This window comes from Hibiscus syriacus, unplaced genomic scaffold (genome assembly GCF_006381635.1).
Source record: "Hibiscus syriacus cultivar Baekdansim isolate YM2019G1 unplaced genomic scaffold, ASM638163v2 tig00110503_pilon, whole genome shotgun sequence".
Lineage (NCBI taxonomy): Eukaryota > Viridiplantae > Streptophyta > Magnoliopsida > Malvales > Malvaceae > Hibiscus > Hibiscus syriacus.
In genome coordinates this window covers 5,648,920-5,666,927 of record NW_024062764.1, presented here as the reverse complement: position 1 = coordinate 5,666,927, position 18,008 = coordinate 5,648,920, and the positions used below count along the sequence as shown (strand labels likewise).

General features: G+C 36.3%; 2 protein-coding genes across 2 annotated transcripts; one reads left to right on the top strand and one right to left on the bottom strand.

Annotated features, from left to right (window-relative positions):
- Positions 1-2,263: 2,263 nt before the first annotated feature.
- Positions 2,264-5,011, top strand: LOC120129535. Its single transcript, XM_039147001.1, has 7 exons — positions 2,264-2,521; positions 3,256-3,429; positions 3,516-3,608; positions 3,698-3,766; positions 4,259-4,465; positions 4,621-4,746; positions 4,834-5,011. Exons 1-7 carry the CDS (start codon positions 2,264-2,266, stop codon positions 4,987-4,989), a joined length of 1,083 nt encoding a protein of 360 aa, XP_039002932.1. The 3' UTR covers positions 4,990-5,011.
- A 9,944-nt stretch (positions 5,012-14,955) lies between these two features.
- LOC120129536 (transcription factor bHLH130-like) lies at positions 14,956-17,348 on the bottom strand. Its single transcript, XM_039147002.1, has 8 exons — positions 17,235-17,348; positions 16,834-17,146; positions 16,730-16,797; positions 16,336-16,601; positions 16,063-16,230; positions 15,907-15,972; positions 15,757-15,825; positions 14,956-15,185 (listed from the first exon to the last, which is right to left on the bottom strand). Exons 2-8 carry the CDS (start codon positions 17,133-17,135, stop codon positions 15,138-15,140), a joined length of 987 nt encoding a protein of 328 aa, XP_039002933.1. The 5' UTR covers positions 17,136-17,146; positions 17,235-17,348; the 3' UTR covers positions 14,956-15,137.
- Positions 17,349-18,008: the final 660 nt, after the last annotated feature.

Genomic DNA, 18,008 nt, shown 5'->3' with positions numbered 1-18,008 from the left:
TGGTAGTATTTGTGTTAACTTACATTATTTATTGTAGTATACGGTAGTAAATCTTCCCATTGCTGCAAGGACCGTTTCCTCTTCCAGGAAATAGCCCTAGGAATATCATTAGAAGTTTTTAATGCATATGCCTGCATGGCGAGAAAAACCTCAAATATCCAAATCTACAAACAATATAATAACAAACATTAGTAATTGTTAAAGAATTAATTATAATTTTGGAAACATTATATAAAAATTATTACCTTAAAGGCCCAAATAAAGCCTGACAAAGTGTATTTGAAACCATCGCCACGCAAACTTTTCCGATCATCAAAGGCAGACGATAACTTATTCCATGTAGCTCTCCATAGATACGAACCCCACGGAAACAAGTTTCATGCATTTAGGTCCTCTACCAATTTAATTAGATCATTAGGAATAGGTTGTCGAGCCTATCTGCCTAAAAAGCCAGCTTGCAAAAGTATTAGAAGGCATACTCGGACAACATCGACGTCATCCATCTGAGTAAAACCATATTTCTTATTCAATAATCTCGTCAAGTCTTCCGCGTGTAAATTCGACTTCTCCGTTGATAGCTCATGAAAAACCCGGGAAAACCATGATAGGCGGGTAATATGTCTAGTGTACCGATCTACATCATCGTGTCCGAAGCGTAGACCGGTGATTAAGCAAAACTCCTCCCGCCCAAAACACGTATACGCCGGTGGAAAATCAAACCATATCTCTTCATCACGACGTTGTATAGTCTCTGGTAGATCGCTAGTCATGGTTTGAAGAAACAGATGGGTCAACATAGCATCTCCACCCAGATGTTGTACTTTCAGCCATGGCCCGAAGCAAGTATCCTCAAATATTTTTCTTTGTGCAGGTGAAAGCTTCGACGCAATTGTTTTGGCCAGGCTTACTTTATTTCTTAAGGTCAATTGAGCCAAATAAAAGTTCTGCAAAAACAATAAACATACCAATTTAGATATACCAAAAACTACACTGTGAATATATAACAAGAACAATAAACATAAAGAGTAGTAGTTTATTCTTCAAACTTAAATTTGCAACTGTGAATTTAGTATTTGTTTTTGTTTTTTGGTTGAAGTAATGCAATTCATTCAAGTTTCAATTTGCAGAAGAAGAATAGTTTCTGAAACTTTAAATCGCAACACGAAAATGAAAATCGCAACAAGAAAATGACTATCGCAACGCGAATTTGACTATCGCAACGCGAAATGAAAATCGCAACGACAGAATCGCATTGCGATAGTCATTCTCGGTTTCAAATACTAAAATTGAAAGAAACTTGAATGGATTGCATTACTTTAACCAAAAGACAAAACAAAGACAAATACTAACCTTACATGATTAAAGACTAAACAGTTTAGCAGTATTGGCAGCAATCGAATGAATATAATAAGCAATCTAAGTGAAATGGTTAATCTATTATTGAAAACACCAGTAAACTTATCATCAATTTCAATATGAAAAACCTAATAATAATGCAAAAATTTCAAAATAAAAATAATTAAAAAAAACTAACCATCGGTGGTTGATTTGGTTGATTTTTCATTTTTGACCGTGAATGATTTCGCCGGAGATGGAGACTAATATCGTCGGAGATGGGGACTGATTTCGTCGGAGATGGGGACGGATGTCGCTTTAGAGAGTGAGAGATGAAAATGAGACTGAGTTGTGATTTAGGGTTTTAGGTTATGAGTTGCGATTACGGGATATACTGTGGACGGTTCAGTGTTCCGATATATTAATATATTCGTGTTTGGAATTTGAAAAAAAATACGCGTTGGATACGAATGGCGCTATGTAAATCGCATTGCGATAGTCAGATTTGCGTTGCGATTTACGTATTCGCATTGCGATTTACGTATTCTCATTGCGATTTACGTATTCGCATTGCGATTTACGTATTCGCATTGCGAATTAGGAAAATCGCAACGCGAATTTGGAAAATCGCAATGCGATAGTTAGAATCGCGTTGCGAATCTGGAAACTGATTTGCGATACCGGAGATCGCGTTGCGAATTATCGATCGCATTACGATTTAGTTGGTCATTTTGGTAAATCCAAAAAAAATTAGTTAAAATCATATATTATAAGACATTTTTGATCACTGAGATTATTTTCACTTAAAATAATTTCCTACTCCTCCATCCTAATCTAAATTTTCTTACTTTAAAAAGGGGGAAAATAGACAAAAAAAAAAATAACCCTAAAATCCAGATTTCAATATTGCAGATATTTTCTAAGGAAGATGGAGTTGCCGGTGATAGATCTAGCGCCTTATTTGGAGGTTGCCGCCGAAGGTGACTCGTTGCCGAAGCGAGCGAGTGGACTCACCGAGTTGTGCCGCGAGGTGAGTCGAATCCTTAAGGAAACGGGGGCTTTACTCGTTAAAGATCCGCGGTGTACGGTGGAAGATAACGATAGGTTCATTGATATGATGGAGAAGTACTTCGAGAAGCCGGACGAGTTCAAGCGCCTGCAGGAGCGTCCCTCTTTACATTATCAGGTCCGCTTTTTCCATCTTATGTCATCAGAATAACTTCTTTTTTATGCTTCATTATAGAGTTTCAAGTGTGCTTTTGTTTGACTCCAAAGAATTGTAATTTGGATGCTTACTGGAATTTGACTAGCCGCTTAGAGTTTGTGTAGAAAGTAAGTTAATGATCATTTGTAGAGTATTTGATTTCTTAGAAGTATGTGATAGGAAAGGAAAACAAATTCGATTGATATGTGGAGAAGAGAGGAAATACTTTAGAAAGGACAGTATGTTTATTGCATTGCTCATATAAGGTTTTAGCCGAACATTCAGGCTACGTTTAGGAACTTATATTTTAAAAGATGGGATTGGATTTGTTTGGTGCCTATTTAGTGGATAAGTTGAATTGCCTATAGGTATTTTGTGAATTTGAAATTTATGTTTGTATACTTTTCGAATATATAATGATCGAATTTTACTAACTTATACATAATGTATGTATTTCAGATTCAAGTTGCAAGCATAGCATCAAGCAATATAAAAATTTTAAAACTTCTTTCTTTGTGCCTTTCTTGGTGCTGTCATGTAAAATGGATAAGAATTACAAATTGGCCTAATTAGGTTCTTTTGCTTTGTTGAAAAGAAAGAAAAAGGTTTTAAAATATCCATCTAGCTAAAGGGTTCAATTTTATTTGAAATGGGAGAAATTACAAGATAAATCTTCTTAGTTTTTACCCGAATTTTTATTTAAACGGAGATTACAGGTAGGAGTAACACCAGAAGGAGTGGAAGTTCCAAGAAGCCTGGTTGATGAAGAAATGCAAGCAAAGTTGAGGGCAATGCCCAAAGAAAACCAACCATTAACTCCCAAAGGCCCTGATCCCAAGTGGCGATACATGTGGAGAGTGGGCCCTCGCCCTTCAAAGACCCGCTTTCAGGTCTCTTATTTCTCTTCTTTCCTCTCACAGGTTCAAAAATAAAGGTTTACTCTATTTTCATTTTCTTCTATTTTCTTCCCTTGCAGGAGCTTAATTCAGAACCCGTCATACCTGAAGGTTTCCCTGAATGGAAAGAGACTATGGACTCATGGGGGTACAAAATGATATCAGCGATAGAGGTGAGCTGCTTATTGGTTTTGCTTGCCTTTATATGATCCATCCTATCTTAAAACTAAAGTTACATTGTGATGTCTCTATTCTTGCTTAGGCTGTTGCTGAAATGGCGGCAATAGGGTTTGGGTTGCCAAAAGATGCATTTACTTCCCTTATGAAGCAGGTCTGTAATTTTAACCAGTTTCCGATTCAACTTCTTTTAGTACTACTTTCATGTTTGTCTTCAACTTAATGTGGTTCATTCTTGCAATATATACTATGTGACATGATATTAGAGAAATGAATATTGTGAATGATTTATTTAAAGCTTTTTTGGTCTGCAGGCTTACCCGTTGCATTTCTGTTTTTTTTTTCTAGTAAGACCCATATACCCCTACTTTTTCATGTTAAGATAAGCATATCGGTGCCATCTTGATTAAGTTCACGATATAGCCATGGTACACTTCATATCGTTTTCCGTTTTCCATTAGGAATCCTATCATTTATCTCTCAGTGCGTGTTATCTCTGTTTATAAATCATCTCATGCCATGCATCATGTTCTTTGTTCAAAATAGAGCCGTGGTACACTTCATATCGTTTTCCATTTCCATTAGGAAGCTTATCATTTATCTATCATTGAACGTGACAAGAAATCCTTCAATCTTCCAAATCCAGGGGCCGCATCTTCTAGCTCCAACAGGGAGTGACCTCAGAAGTTATGGGCAGGAGGGCACTGTTTTCGCTGGCTACCACTATGACCTTAACTTTCTAACTATCCATGGCAGAAGCAGATTCCCTGGTCTAAATATCTGGTTAAGGAATGGGCAAAAGATCGAGGTGAAGGTTCCGGTAGGATGTCTTCTAATTCAAACCGGGAAGCAGGTTAGAACACGAGCACTGATTTATTCCCTCCATTCTTTCCGCCTGTAAATTTTGAAATTTGTGGATGCTGATTTAGATAACTTCTTCCATGATTTATTAAGCATGATACATCACATTCATATAGGTATTTCATTTCCGTTCTGTCTCGTGTGCAGATAGAATGGTTGACTGCTGGCGAGTGCACTGGCGGCATGCATGAAGTTGTCGTCACAAAGAGGACAATCGAGGCTATAAAGTTAGCAACGGAGCAAAATCGTAGCCTATGGAGAGTATCCTCAACAGTAAGTGAACCGAACCATATCGAACTCATCAAGCCAGCATTTGAAAATTCAACAGTTCAGATATACATTTTCGTATTTTTCATGCAGTTGTTCGCACACATAGCTTCGGATGCCGTTTTACAGCCACTCGGACACTTTTCGAAAACACCCCTTGCTAGCAAATATCCACCGATATGCGCCGGAGAATTTGTCGAACTAGAGCTTGCAGTAATTAACCTTAAAGGAAACAAAGGAGAATCATGAAAAAAACTGGTTTCTGTTACATGACAAACCATGCATTATATATCCTTATGCAAAGTGTTCAAATAATTGTTTGCAAGAAAGGTGAGTGACATTTATGGCATATATCAAATGTCACAAATGGTAAGATAAGATATTTATTTATTCATTCTTGCAAATTATTAAGAGTTAATTGCATTACATGTTCGAATCACTCGAATTCTTATTTGATCTTTTCATTGAATTATCGACATCTTTTCACTCAGATTCTAGATTGGTTTTCTAATTAAAATATTAAAATCAGGTGTGTGATACGAGTCTATCTGGATTAACAGATTAAGGTAAAGTTTTGGGGAACTGAGAGGGCAATCAAAAACTATATATTTTAATGCATCATATTTGAATTATTCACGTAACAGATTACTAACATGTTTATAGTTTAATCTACATGCATTACGCTAAATTGACAACTAAATTATCAAAAAGATATGTTCAATTAAAATATTTTAAAGTTATGAATTAATTTTTAAAAAATTCTTTTTGAATTTGAGAGTTAATTTAAAATATATTTTTGTTAATCTATGGTATATACAAAGCAATATTCGTTTAAAGATAATTCAATCATTTAACTTGAACGTTTATACCCTTAACATTTTTTGAATTGAATTCGAAACCTCAAGGAATAATAATAATTCATTTTCTACTGTGGTCGTTTGGTTCATGCTAATTTAAAATAGAAATAATAATTTGGGGGCGTTTAATAAAATTAACCTTTTAAATAAATATACATCGAAGATTTAATTGTATTATGTCTCCAAATTATGAATTTTGTTTCAAGTTGGTCCCCAAATTTGTAAACATTCTAATTTCAAACTTAAACTATGACTTCTATTTTAAATTGCTCCTAACAGCTATGAACATTTTAAAATTAGAGAATATAACCTCAGTGACCGAAAATTCCTTATAATATACGATTTTGACCAACTTTTTTTCGATTTGCCAAAATGACCAACAAAATCGCAATGCGATCTCTAAATCGCAATGCGATCTCTAAATCGCAACGCGATCTCCAGTATCGCAAATCAGTTTCCAGATTCGCAACACGATTCTGACTATCGCAACGCGATAATACATAATCGCAACGCGATTCTAACTATCGCAACGTTGAATTTCAAATTCGCAACAGGTTTTAGTTTCGCAACACAAATGTTTTGGGTATATAAAAACGCAGCAACAACAACTCATAACCTAAATCCCTAAATCGTAACTCATTCCATCTCCATCTATCACTCTCTCCGGCGACATCTGTTCCTACATCCAACGACATCCTTCCCCATCCGACAACAGGTTTTATTTTCGCAGCTCGTTTGTTTAGTAAATTAATTTACAATAATGAAATCATCTAATGTTGATCATGTTTGGATAGATTTGTGTTTTGGAGGGTCATGGGAGAATGTTCATGGTGTTTTACAATATATGCCTTTACCCATGAATCTTCAACTAAAACTGTCATTAAAAAAGTTAACTTATGAAACTCTAATGTTACGTGTTGCAAATAAATTGAATTTAGAGCCCTTAAGTGGATTTAGGCTATCTTATCAGAGAAAAGGTAAAGTTTATTTGTTAACCAATAATGAAGATGTTGAACGATTCATTGCTTACATTAGTGTTTCACAAGATGATGTTACATTGTATGTTGTAGAACCTAGAAGTAATGAAGTTGGGGTAGCGGGTAGTAATCAACTAAGTTTTTCAACCCCAGTTTATGGTGCTCAAAATTTAATGGTTCCACCACAATTTCATCACCAAGCAAATTTTGTTTCACCACATTTCCAATACAAAACACAATCTCAAAACCCACAACCTTTCCCTAATCCAAATCCCAATCAACTTTCAGCACCAAATTTCAGTTTTTGTATTGACCAGTTAGACGATGATAAGCCAACAGAAAAAATTGTGAGTACTAGTCAGTATTCGAAATTTGATCTTGGTCAATACCCAGACTTTGATCTTGGTCAATACTCGGATTTTAATGATGTTTCAGAAGAAGAAACAGACCCTGCGTGTAATGATTTTGATATTGGTCAATACCCAAATTTTGATGATGAAACAGCCGCTGCTGAGGAAGATGTTGTTGATGATAATGAGGAGGAAGTTACGACTGTGAATGAACATCCATTCTGTAATTCATATAACTCTGAAGAAGAAAAAATCTCCGAAGAAAAGTCCCCGAAGAAAATGCCACGGGAGTATAACTGGAATATGCCAGAATTACTTCAGATACCGGAAGAAGAGTTGGTAAAAATAGCAGTTGATTGTTACACAAAAATTATTCGTATCAAGAAAGATGATTGTTTTGATACAAAGGAAGACTTGAAGATAGCTTTGTATACGAAATGTGTGGAAGATGGCTATCAACTAAAAGTTAACAAATCAAGCAAAGATCGTTTCGAAACAAGGTGTATGATTGACAAAAATTGTACGTGGCGTATGATTGCAAAGAGGATAAAAGATTGCGAAATGTTTCAAGTTAGGACTTTTATTGATAAATATACATGTTCAAAAACCCAAGTTTTTCCTCACCATAGACAGGAAAACAAAAAGGTGTTGGGTGGTTTTCTGGCTGAGTTAATGTTTTTGAATGGCAGGGTATATCGGGGACATGAAATTATGACTGACATGAATGCTCGGTTCAAGATTAGTATCTCATATTCTCAAGCTTAGAGAGCCAAATGTTATGCCTTGGAATTGTTGAGGGGGTCGCCTGAAGCATCATTTGCCCAACTGCTGGCTTACTGTCACAATTTAAAGCTGAAAAATCATGGGTCGGTAACTCATATCAAAACAGATAGAGATGGACGCTTTGAGCTGCTGTTTATCGCCATTGGTGCTACGGTTAGTAAATCAATATAATTTTGTTGACTCATTTTTGTTAGTTACATGTATTTCACATTTAAATGATTATATTTCTTGTGTATATGATTTTGTAGATTCGTTCGTTTATTACTTGCATGCCCTCAGTTATTATAGTTGACGGAGCACATTTAAAAGGTCGATACTTTGGAGTAAACTTAGTAGCAGTAGCCATGGATGCTAACAATGGGATACTGCTAATAGCTTACGGGGTTGGCAAATCTGAAACCTCTGATTCATGGACATGGTTTATGGGGCATCTTAGGGATTGCATAGGTCCTATTAGCAATCTGACAATCATATCCGATAGGGCAAACTCAATTGACAACGCTGTTAGAAGATGTTTCTTAGATGTTTTTCATGGACTTTGTGGTGTTCATTTGTATAGAAATCTAAAATCAAGGTCTGCTAGTATAAAAAAATCACAAATGGACATACTGGAAGGCTGTAAAAGCTTATCGGGAAGTGGATTTTAATAAGCATATAAATTGTTTAAGACGTTTTTTGCCTCAGTGTGCTCAAACACTAGAAGATGTCGGGTTTGAAAGATGGTCAAGAGTACATCAACTTGGAGCAAGATATGGTTTCATGACGTCTAATAGTGCAAAATCAATCAACGCTCTAAGTCGTCATTCCCGGAAATTACCCATTACTATGTTAATGGAGTTTTTTCGAGCCTCTATTCAATAGTGGTACTACAAGAAAAGAAACCATGCATGTATTATTTCTTTAAATTCGTAACTTATCATATATTTTACTAAGTATTATTTATTTAAATTTACAGGAATATTGGAGCATCGTGTTACACCATGGACTGAAAAAAAGATAACGAAACGTGTTGTGAAGTCAACGTCATGGAGAGTTGAACCATGTTCAAACACTTTGTTTGAAGTACTGGATAATAACTTAAATGGGATTGTCGATCTAAATGCAAAGACGTGTAGTTGTATGAAATGGCAAACATCTGGTTATCCGTGTGGCTATGTTATAAAAGTTGCTCTTCATCTAAACCAAGATGATTCAAGCGCATACGCTATGAATTGCTACACTACAGAAGTATATCGACAGACTTATGCCGAGATTATCTACCCTATTCCACATCTTTCTGAATGGGACATACCAGATGACTTACAAACAGTTTTGCCACCAGCCATGGACAAAAGGCTACCTGGCCGACCAAAAAGTCACGATCGTATACCGTCTAAGGGTGAAGAGAAGAAGAGATCGACATGTAGTCGGTGCAAGGAAAGTGGTCATACAAGGTTGACATGTGGATCACCAGTTCCATCACAATCATCTTTTCCTCTACCAAAATATGGATCCTCATCAAAATCCAAAGCTCATATTGTGTCAAGAAAAAGGCAATCAAAATCGCAATCAAAATCAAAATCCCAATCACAACCGGCTTCACCTTTTGGGACTATTAACTTAGGTGATTTTTAAATGCAAACGTTGTGTTATGTGTAAACTTTTAACATTTTCAGTTAGGCATGTATTAGTAACTTGAGTTTGAACATTGCTTTGATATGTTCAGTTGTTATCACTTATTACACATTCATTTGAATATCGCAACGCGAATTTGACTATTATGTGTATTTTATGTGTAAACTTTTAACATTTTCAGTTAGGCATGTATTAGTAACTTGAGTTTGAACATTGCTATGATATGTTCAGTTGTTATCACTTATTACACATTCATTTGAATATCGCAATGCGAATTTGACTATCGCAACGTGAATTTGACTATCGCAACGCGAATTTAACTATCGCAACGCGAATTTGACTATCGCAACGTGAATTTGATTATCGCAACGGGAATTTGACTATTACAACGAGAAAATCGCAAAGCGTTTCGCATTGCGATTTTGAGTTTAGCGTTGTGATTTTGAGTTTAGCGTTGCGAAAGTGTACCTTCAACAGGTCTTTTGCCTTCAATATGATGCATATTGAAATCAACAAATTAACTTTTACATTTCAACCAATTAAATAAGCACAAATAAGAAATATTTACACATCAATTAAACAAATCAACTTTTACAAATCAATTAAACAAGCACAAATAAGAATTATTTACACATCAATTAAACAAATCAGACTTTTAAGAATCAATTAAACAATAAAAAAAGTGTACCCCAGACAGTTGTTTATGCACCCATACATCAATTTCACGCAGCTCACTTCAGGATTAACCTGTAGAAACCAAACATTTACTCAAACAACACTTTCTACACATCTAAAACCAACAAACAACAAATTATTATTAAATTCAAGGTACTTAACAACACTTGCATTTGACTTACAAATTGTTTATGGACACTTTCATAATGCGGATGCAGATAGGCAGTGTCTCGCATATATCGCTCTAGCCATAAAATGCCGAAACCACAAGCCTATTGCACCTCTATCTCTATCGGTGGGAGGTAGAAACTGTGTACTTCCTGTCATCAAACGCTCCAAGCACATGCATACGAGAGGACCACAATCCCCTCTGGCTTCCTGCGTTTGTTGTGGCGCGGTCTCGTCTCTGATAACTGTAACATTGAACTTCTTTAGCTTCTTGTTTCCAGAATAAGTCCAATAATTAATCGCATCCAAGAATTTAGCCAAATGAGAGCTCCATCTCTTAATAATATCTCTCAAATCAGATAATGATATGTAATTTATCATGCTGTCATATACTATTGTCTTCAGGGATGGGAGCTGAAGCTCGACGAGAAGCCAATGAGAACGTTCCAAAACAGGGATAAACACCTGCAATCATAAGTAATAATTCAAATTGCGCACTTATTTATGAACACCTTTAAAATATTTAAAAAATAAATACTAACCTTATCGACCTCCCACCATGCAGGATAAAGTTTAGCTTGTCCATTAGCCAACACATATGATTCCTGTCGTTGATTCTTCAAGTGAACTATGTGAAAAGACGTCGGCATAATTGTATATCGCGTATTTTTTATTTTTCCTCAATTTCCTTACTATTAGAAGACGTGACACTCATGCATCAATATGATGTTTTACAAAAAAAGACATATATTAGTGAATTACATAAATTTTAAAAAAATTAATCAAAATGAAATATAAGAAGAAATATAAGACTTAACCCCCCATCGAAATAGCCTTTGTCTTCAACCCCTAATAACACACCCCACCAAGACCGATCAATCAACAAATGCATATCATCGCTGAGTTTGTATATGTCAGCGTAACACCCCTGGCTCCGCTCATGTAGATAAAAATCAACTGCGGTTTTAGCCCAAAGGGTATTATCCAGAATTGTTTCCGGTAGTTGTCTCCTCTCCACTTCATCTGCCGGAATGGTACTGGTCGGTAACTCATACGAAAGCCAACAATCATCCATCATGTCCGGCACGTGAGGGGGTTTCTCAATAATTCAATATATTACGCCATATGAATCGGGCTCTTGAATGGTGGGAGGGACCTCTTCAACGATGACAGGGGCCTCTTGAACGATGGGAGGGAACTCTTGAGGGATGATAGGGGCCTCTTGAACGATAGGAGAGGCCTCTTGAACGATGACAGTTGAGTCGGGCTTCTTCTTACGGAGTCTTCGCACTATTGGGGTGAACGGAGACGTAATGGCACGTGCACGTCGTCTGATGCGTGAACCCCATCGTGCAAGAAAAACTCGACGTAAAGCATCCACCTTATCAGGCCGCTAAAAATAAATTAATACATAAATCAGTAAATAAACAGTGAAACCAAAGACAAATATGTTTCAAACTTGCACGGTATTAACCCAAGTCATTATTCTACCATAGTTCACAAAATGTATCAGATAACATTCCGAAAGTAAGCACTTATATAAATATATATAAACATTTAAAAGGACAACATATAGGTTTAGTGCATGTTCAAGGACAACATAAAGAGTAGTAGTTTATTCTTGAAACTTAAATTTGCAACACTGTGAAGTTAGTATTTGTCTTTGTCTTTTGGTTGAAGTAATGCAATCCATTCAAGTTTCAATTTGCAGAAGAAGAATAGTTTCTGAAACTTAAAATCGTAACACGAAACTTAAAATCGCAACGCGAAAATGACTATCGCAATGCGAATTTGGCTACCGCAACGGGATAATCGCAATGCGAAATAAAAATCGCAACGCGAAACTAAATTCGCATTGCGATTTTCATTTTCGCATTACGATTTTTACGTTGCGATTTTTATTTTGCATTGCGATTATCCCGTTGCGATAGTCAAATTCGCGCTGCAATTTTTAAGTTTTGTGTTGCGACTATTCTTCTTCTGCAAATTGAAACTTGAATGGATTGAATTACTTCAACCAAAAGACAAAACAAAGACAAATACTAACTTTACAGGGTTATTTTAGAACTGTTTAGCAGTATTGGCAGCAACCGAATGAATTTACTAAACAATCTAAGTGAAATGGTTAATCTAAGTGAAATTACGAGTAAATCAAGTTAAATATATATGAAAAATCTTAAACTTACCTCGTTGCATAGAGTATAAACCTCATTCTGCAATGATGCTACCATCTCACATAGAGCCGCTACCTCACCACGTAAAGTAGATACCTCGTCACGCCATGCACCATTGTCATCGCGTAAAGTACCGACCTCCTCACGCAAGGCATTGAACTCATCACGTAACTCCCCTAAATCATCCCGTGGAGGTGGAGGTATAGAACAGGGAGATAAATGCCGTGGCATTTTTTTCGGTCGCCTATCATGAGGTGATGGTGGAGAAGAGGCTCGATGATGTGACGGAATAGGTGATGGCTCTCGTTGTAGAGGTATATAGTGTGGTCGATCAGGTGATGGCTCTGGGTGAGGTGATGGCTCTCGAAGTGGAGGCTGCTCATCATTCGTGCCATCAAAAAAACGCTTACTAGTTTGCCACCAATCAGTGGCAAGCTCAGCCTCTGTAATAGAGTGTTGGCCTCCTAACAATATAAAAGCTCAAACAAAGTTAAACGTGTACTAGTAATAACTTGTTTATATATGGTAGTATTTGTGTTAACTTACATCATTTATTGTCGTATACCGTAGTAACTCTTCCTAAATCAACAGCCGTCGTTTCCTCTTCCAGGAAATAGCTCTAGGAATATCATTTGAAGTTTTTAATGCATATGTCTGCATGTCGGGAAAAGCCTCAAATATCCAAATCTACAAAAACAATATAATACACAAACATTACTAATTGTTAAATAATTAATTATAATTTTGGAAACATTATATAAAAATTCTTTCCTTAAAAGCCCACATAAAGCCTGACAAAGTGTATTTGGAACCATCGCCACGCAAACTTTTGCGGTCATCAAAGGCAGACGACAACTTATTCCAGGTAGCTTTCCATAGATACAAACCCCACGGAAAAGGTTCCATGCATTTAGGTCTTCTACCAATAATATTAAGTCCTTAGGAATAGGTTATCTGGACTCTCTGCCTAAAAAGCCGGCATGCAAAAGTACTAAAATGCATACTCGAACAACATCGACATCATCCATCTGAGTAAAACCATCTTTCTTATTCAATAATCTCGTCAAGTCGTCGACGTGTAAATTCGGCTTCTCCATTGACAGCTCAGGAAAAACCCGGGATAACCATGATGGGTGGGTAATATGACTAGTGTATCGACCTACATCATCGTGTCCGAAGCGTAGACCAGTGATTAAGCAAAACTCCTCCCGCCCAAAACACGTATACGCCGGTGGAAAATGAAACCATATCTCTTCATTACCACATTTTATACTCTCGGGTAGATCGCTAGTCATAGTCTGAAGCTACAAATGGGTCAACATAGCATCTCCACTCGGATGTTGTACTTTCAGCCATGACCCGAAGCAAGTATCCTCATACAATTTTCTTTGTACAGGTGAAAGCTTCGACGCAATTGTAGTGACTATGCTTATTTTATTCCTTAAGGTCAATTGAGCCGAAAAAAAGTTCTACAAAAACAATAAACATACCAAGTTAGATTAAAAACTACAATGTGAAGATATACCAAAAACAATAATAAACATAAAGAGTAGTAGTAGTTTATTCTTTAAACTTAAATTTGCAACACTGTGAATTTCGTATTTGTCTTTGTTTTTTGGTTGAAGTAATGCAATTCATTCAAGTTTCAATTTGCAGAAGAATAATATTTTCTGAAACTTAAAATCGCAACACGAAAATGAAAATCGCAACACGAAAATGACTATCGCAACGTGAATTTGACTATCGCAACGCGAAATGAAAATCGCAACGCGAATTTGACTATCGTTGCGATTTTCATTTCGCGTTGCGATCCTCGGTTTCAAATAGTCATTGTCTAAAATTGAAACTTGAATGAATTGCATTACTTCAACCAAAAGACAAAACAAAGACAAATACTAACTTTACAGGGTTAAAGACTAAACAGTTTATCAGTATTGACAGCAATCGAATGAATTTAATAAGCAATCTAAGTGAAATGGTTAATCTATTATTGAAATTACCAGTAAACTTATCATCAATTTCAATATGAAAAATATAATAATAATGCAAAAATTTCAAAATAAAAATAATTAAAAAAACTAACCCTCGGTGGTTGATTTTCCATTTCTGATTGTGAATGATTGTGAGGGTGGCTCTGAGAGATGGAGATAGATGGATTTCGTCGGAGATGGGGATGGATTTCGTCGGAGATGGGGACGGATGTTGCCGTAGAGAGTGAGAATGGAGATGGGATTGAGTTGTGATTTAGGGTTTTAGGTTAAGAGTTACGATTATGTATTATCGCGTTACGATAGTCAGAATCGCGTTGCTATTTACATATTCGCATTACGATAGTCAAAATCGCGTTACGAATCTAGAAACTGATTTGCGATACTGGAGATCGCGTTGCGATTTAGAGATCGCATTGCGATTTTGTTGGTCATTTTGGCAAATCGAAAAAAAGTTGGTCAAAATCGTATATTATAAGGAATTTTCGGTCACTGAGGTTATTTTCTCTTAAAATTATCCCTAAGTTAAGGTCCTTATTTTGAATCGGTCCTGAAATTTATGTTGGAAAAGAAAAGATACAAATTTTGATAATCGGATAATTGATATTCATTAAGTACTTAATGATTAGATGATCTTACAAATCAGGCCCTGAATCTCTTAACTTTCACAATCACAAATCACTCAACTCTCTCAACATTCTATTCTTACCCTTCTTCTAATTCTAATTCCAATTCTAATCTAATCTAAGAATCTATTAGTCCTTCAACGCATTGCATTTCAATTACAATTTACAAATGACCAACACCATCTTCAGTTTTGGCTTGAGCAGCTGCACTTTGCTTTGTTATCCCTCAATGTCTGCAACAATAAAAATCATGGACAATACATTATAATGTCGAAATTATAAGAATTTACGACTCACACATATTCTAAAATTTCGTCCTACAATAACCCTAATTCATATTATTTATTTACAAGATTAACTACTTGATGAGAAGAAAAAAAATCCTAATATTAGAAAAGAAATTATCCATATAAACTCTTACTTTCAGCCCAAAGCTAACGAAAGAAGTATAATCTTACACGGCAAGATCCGACCCTAACATATTCTTCTTCTATATTTTAGGGTAAATTAAGTTTTTAGTACATGTACTATCAGTTTTAGTCTATTTTAGTATCTAAACTTTCATTTTTTTCAAAACCATACCTAAAGTTTAGTTTTTTGTTTCATTTTAGTACCCATTCAAAATTTAATGTTAAATTTTGAAAATAAATTGGAAGTTTAGGTGCTAAAACAGACCAAAACTGATAGTTCATGTGCTAAACGCGTTAAGTTTTTAACGGTAGGTACTAAAATGAAACAAAAACTAAACTTTAGGTATGGTTTTGAAAACATTTACCCTATATTTTGTTACAGCATAATACATACCTTGACCTGCCTTTGTAGATCTTTGATATACTCCACTGCCATATCCAACATATCTGCAGTGCTCGTTTGCTGCAGCCCGAAAAGAACACGAACATGAGTAACCTAGTCTAACAATCAAGTGATCGAGAGAGATTGGTTTCGATAAACTACCTTGTCGATGTTCGGGAACAGACCTTGAAGCTTCCTCATTCGTTCGCTAATCCGTGTCCTTCTCACCTGAAGATTCGCATATAAACGGAATTAAAAGACCGACCGGAACATGAATTACGATAAATGAATCGACGGAATCGAAACGTATGTATATACCCTCTCGGCGATGCTGCGTGGGTGAGTGGCGCAACCTCTTTTCGCTCGAATCTTACAAGGGACCGATCCTTGAAACTGCCAGAACCTCTCTACTGCATCCATCTCATAAGTCTTAGGCAAACTCAAATGGTGAGTTAAACCAGCAGAGCAGTGTCTGCCATCCTGGTTCTGATTTTAAATTCACATGTTATTATCGAACAAAGCACGTATTCATCTACAAAATCAGAGAAAAACTGAACAATGAATTGAAAATTGCTGGTTTTTGCATTGTACCTGTGTTTGTAATTTGCTTGGACCACAAGAAAAGTCACCACCATCACATTCTCTAGCTCTTTTCAAGCCACTAAGTGAAGCATTGTTCCTTGAATCAGTCACCAAGTCGGGGATGAATTGCCCGTTGCTCCGATTTCCACCGTTACTATCACCTAAGCTTTGGTTCTCGACTCGAGCTATTCGAGGCATCGTCTTTGAATATGAAGATGGCATAGAGGAGAAGCTTATATGATTGTCACCATTGGTACCATTACAAGCCCTCAACCCTATCAGCATTGACAAGTGCATAGCTTGAGTTATAAGTAATCATAACATGTCAAAAAGTGTACTACCTTGCCGATCGACCGGCAAATTTCTCAAAACAAACAAATGATCATAGAAAGGGGGGAAGTACCATCATCTAGGCATTGGTTGGAGAAAAACCGAGCAGGAGAGCTACTTTGCCGAACGAGATCCGAGCCATTTCCATCGCCCTCTTCCATCGAATTCACCAACCCGACATCGATACCAACACCCTGCATCGGTAGGCTCTGAATCTGATATTCTTCCTTCACAGATTTCTCTTCATATTCTTGCATATCAGATGAAACGTTATCAGACAACATGAAGAATGATTCCGTTTCGGGACCCGAAGAAGATCGAAAACCCCCGAATACATCGAATCCGGTAGTACCGCCTCCGATAACACCACTGGCATGGTTCTCGAGCAACGGCGTCGGTGCCGACCGGTACATCATCAGACCGCAACTCTGCTGCTGATGGTGACTTTGTTGAAGATAGTAATGATCAGCCATCTCCATCAGCTTCTTCCCTGGAAACCATACATCAATGATCATTCAATTACAACCCCATATACATACATACATACATACATATACACACATACATATATGATATACCTGAGTTACTGCAATAAGATTCCAATATGTATATATATAGATATATATAAGAACAGATTCTTTGATGAAACTTGAAGAAAACTGTGTTGTTTGGGGCAAGCTCAGATGTGGAGATTTATATAGCAGACAATGGCAACGAACGATGATGTATTAGAAAGGGTTCAGGGTTTGACTAAACGAACCCCGAATTGGCAGTTGAAATTTCACATGCTTGTGGATCCGGACAACCTTGTTTTGTGGATGATGAATTGACAGATAGATAATTGCAGGGGATGTCCCTAAATTATGAAATCTTATTTTAAAAGGTAAAGTACACAAATGGTCTCCCGGCTATAAGATACTATTTTATTAGGTCTCTCTACTATTAAAAGTTACAAAATGGTCCTTTGGCTATAGAGTATTACTTTGTTAAGTCTCTCTACTATTAAAAGTTATGAAAGGTCACTCGACTATTTATTATGTCCTAAACTCGTCCCTTTTCATTAAAAAATTGGCGATTGTCTAAGTTGAATGCCAACATGATGCCTAACATATGATAGTCGTTTGAGATTCTGAGATCATATCACATCTAGTAGATTAACGTTTAGCTTATAATACTGTCAATTTTTTAACAAAAAATACACGTTTAAAATCTAATGAATAGTCAAGTTATCATTTTATAATTTTTTACAACACATCAACGCTCTAAACGAACCCTGAATTTGCAGTTGAAATCCCCCATGCTTGTGAATCCGGACAACCCTGTTTTGTGGATGATGATTGACAGATAAATAA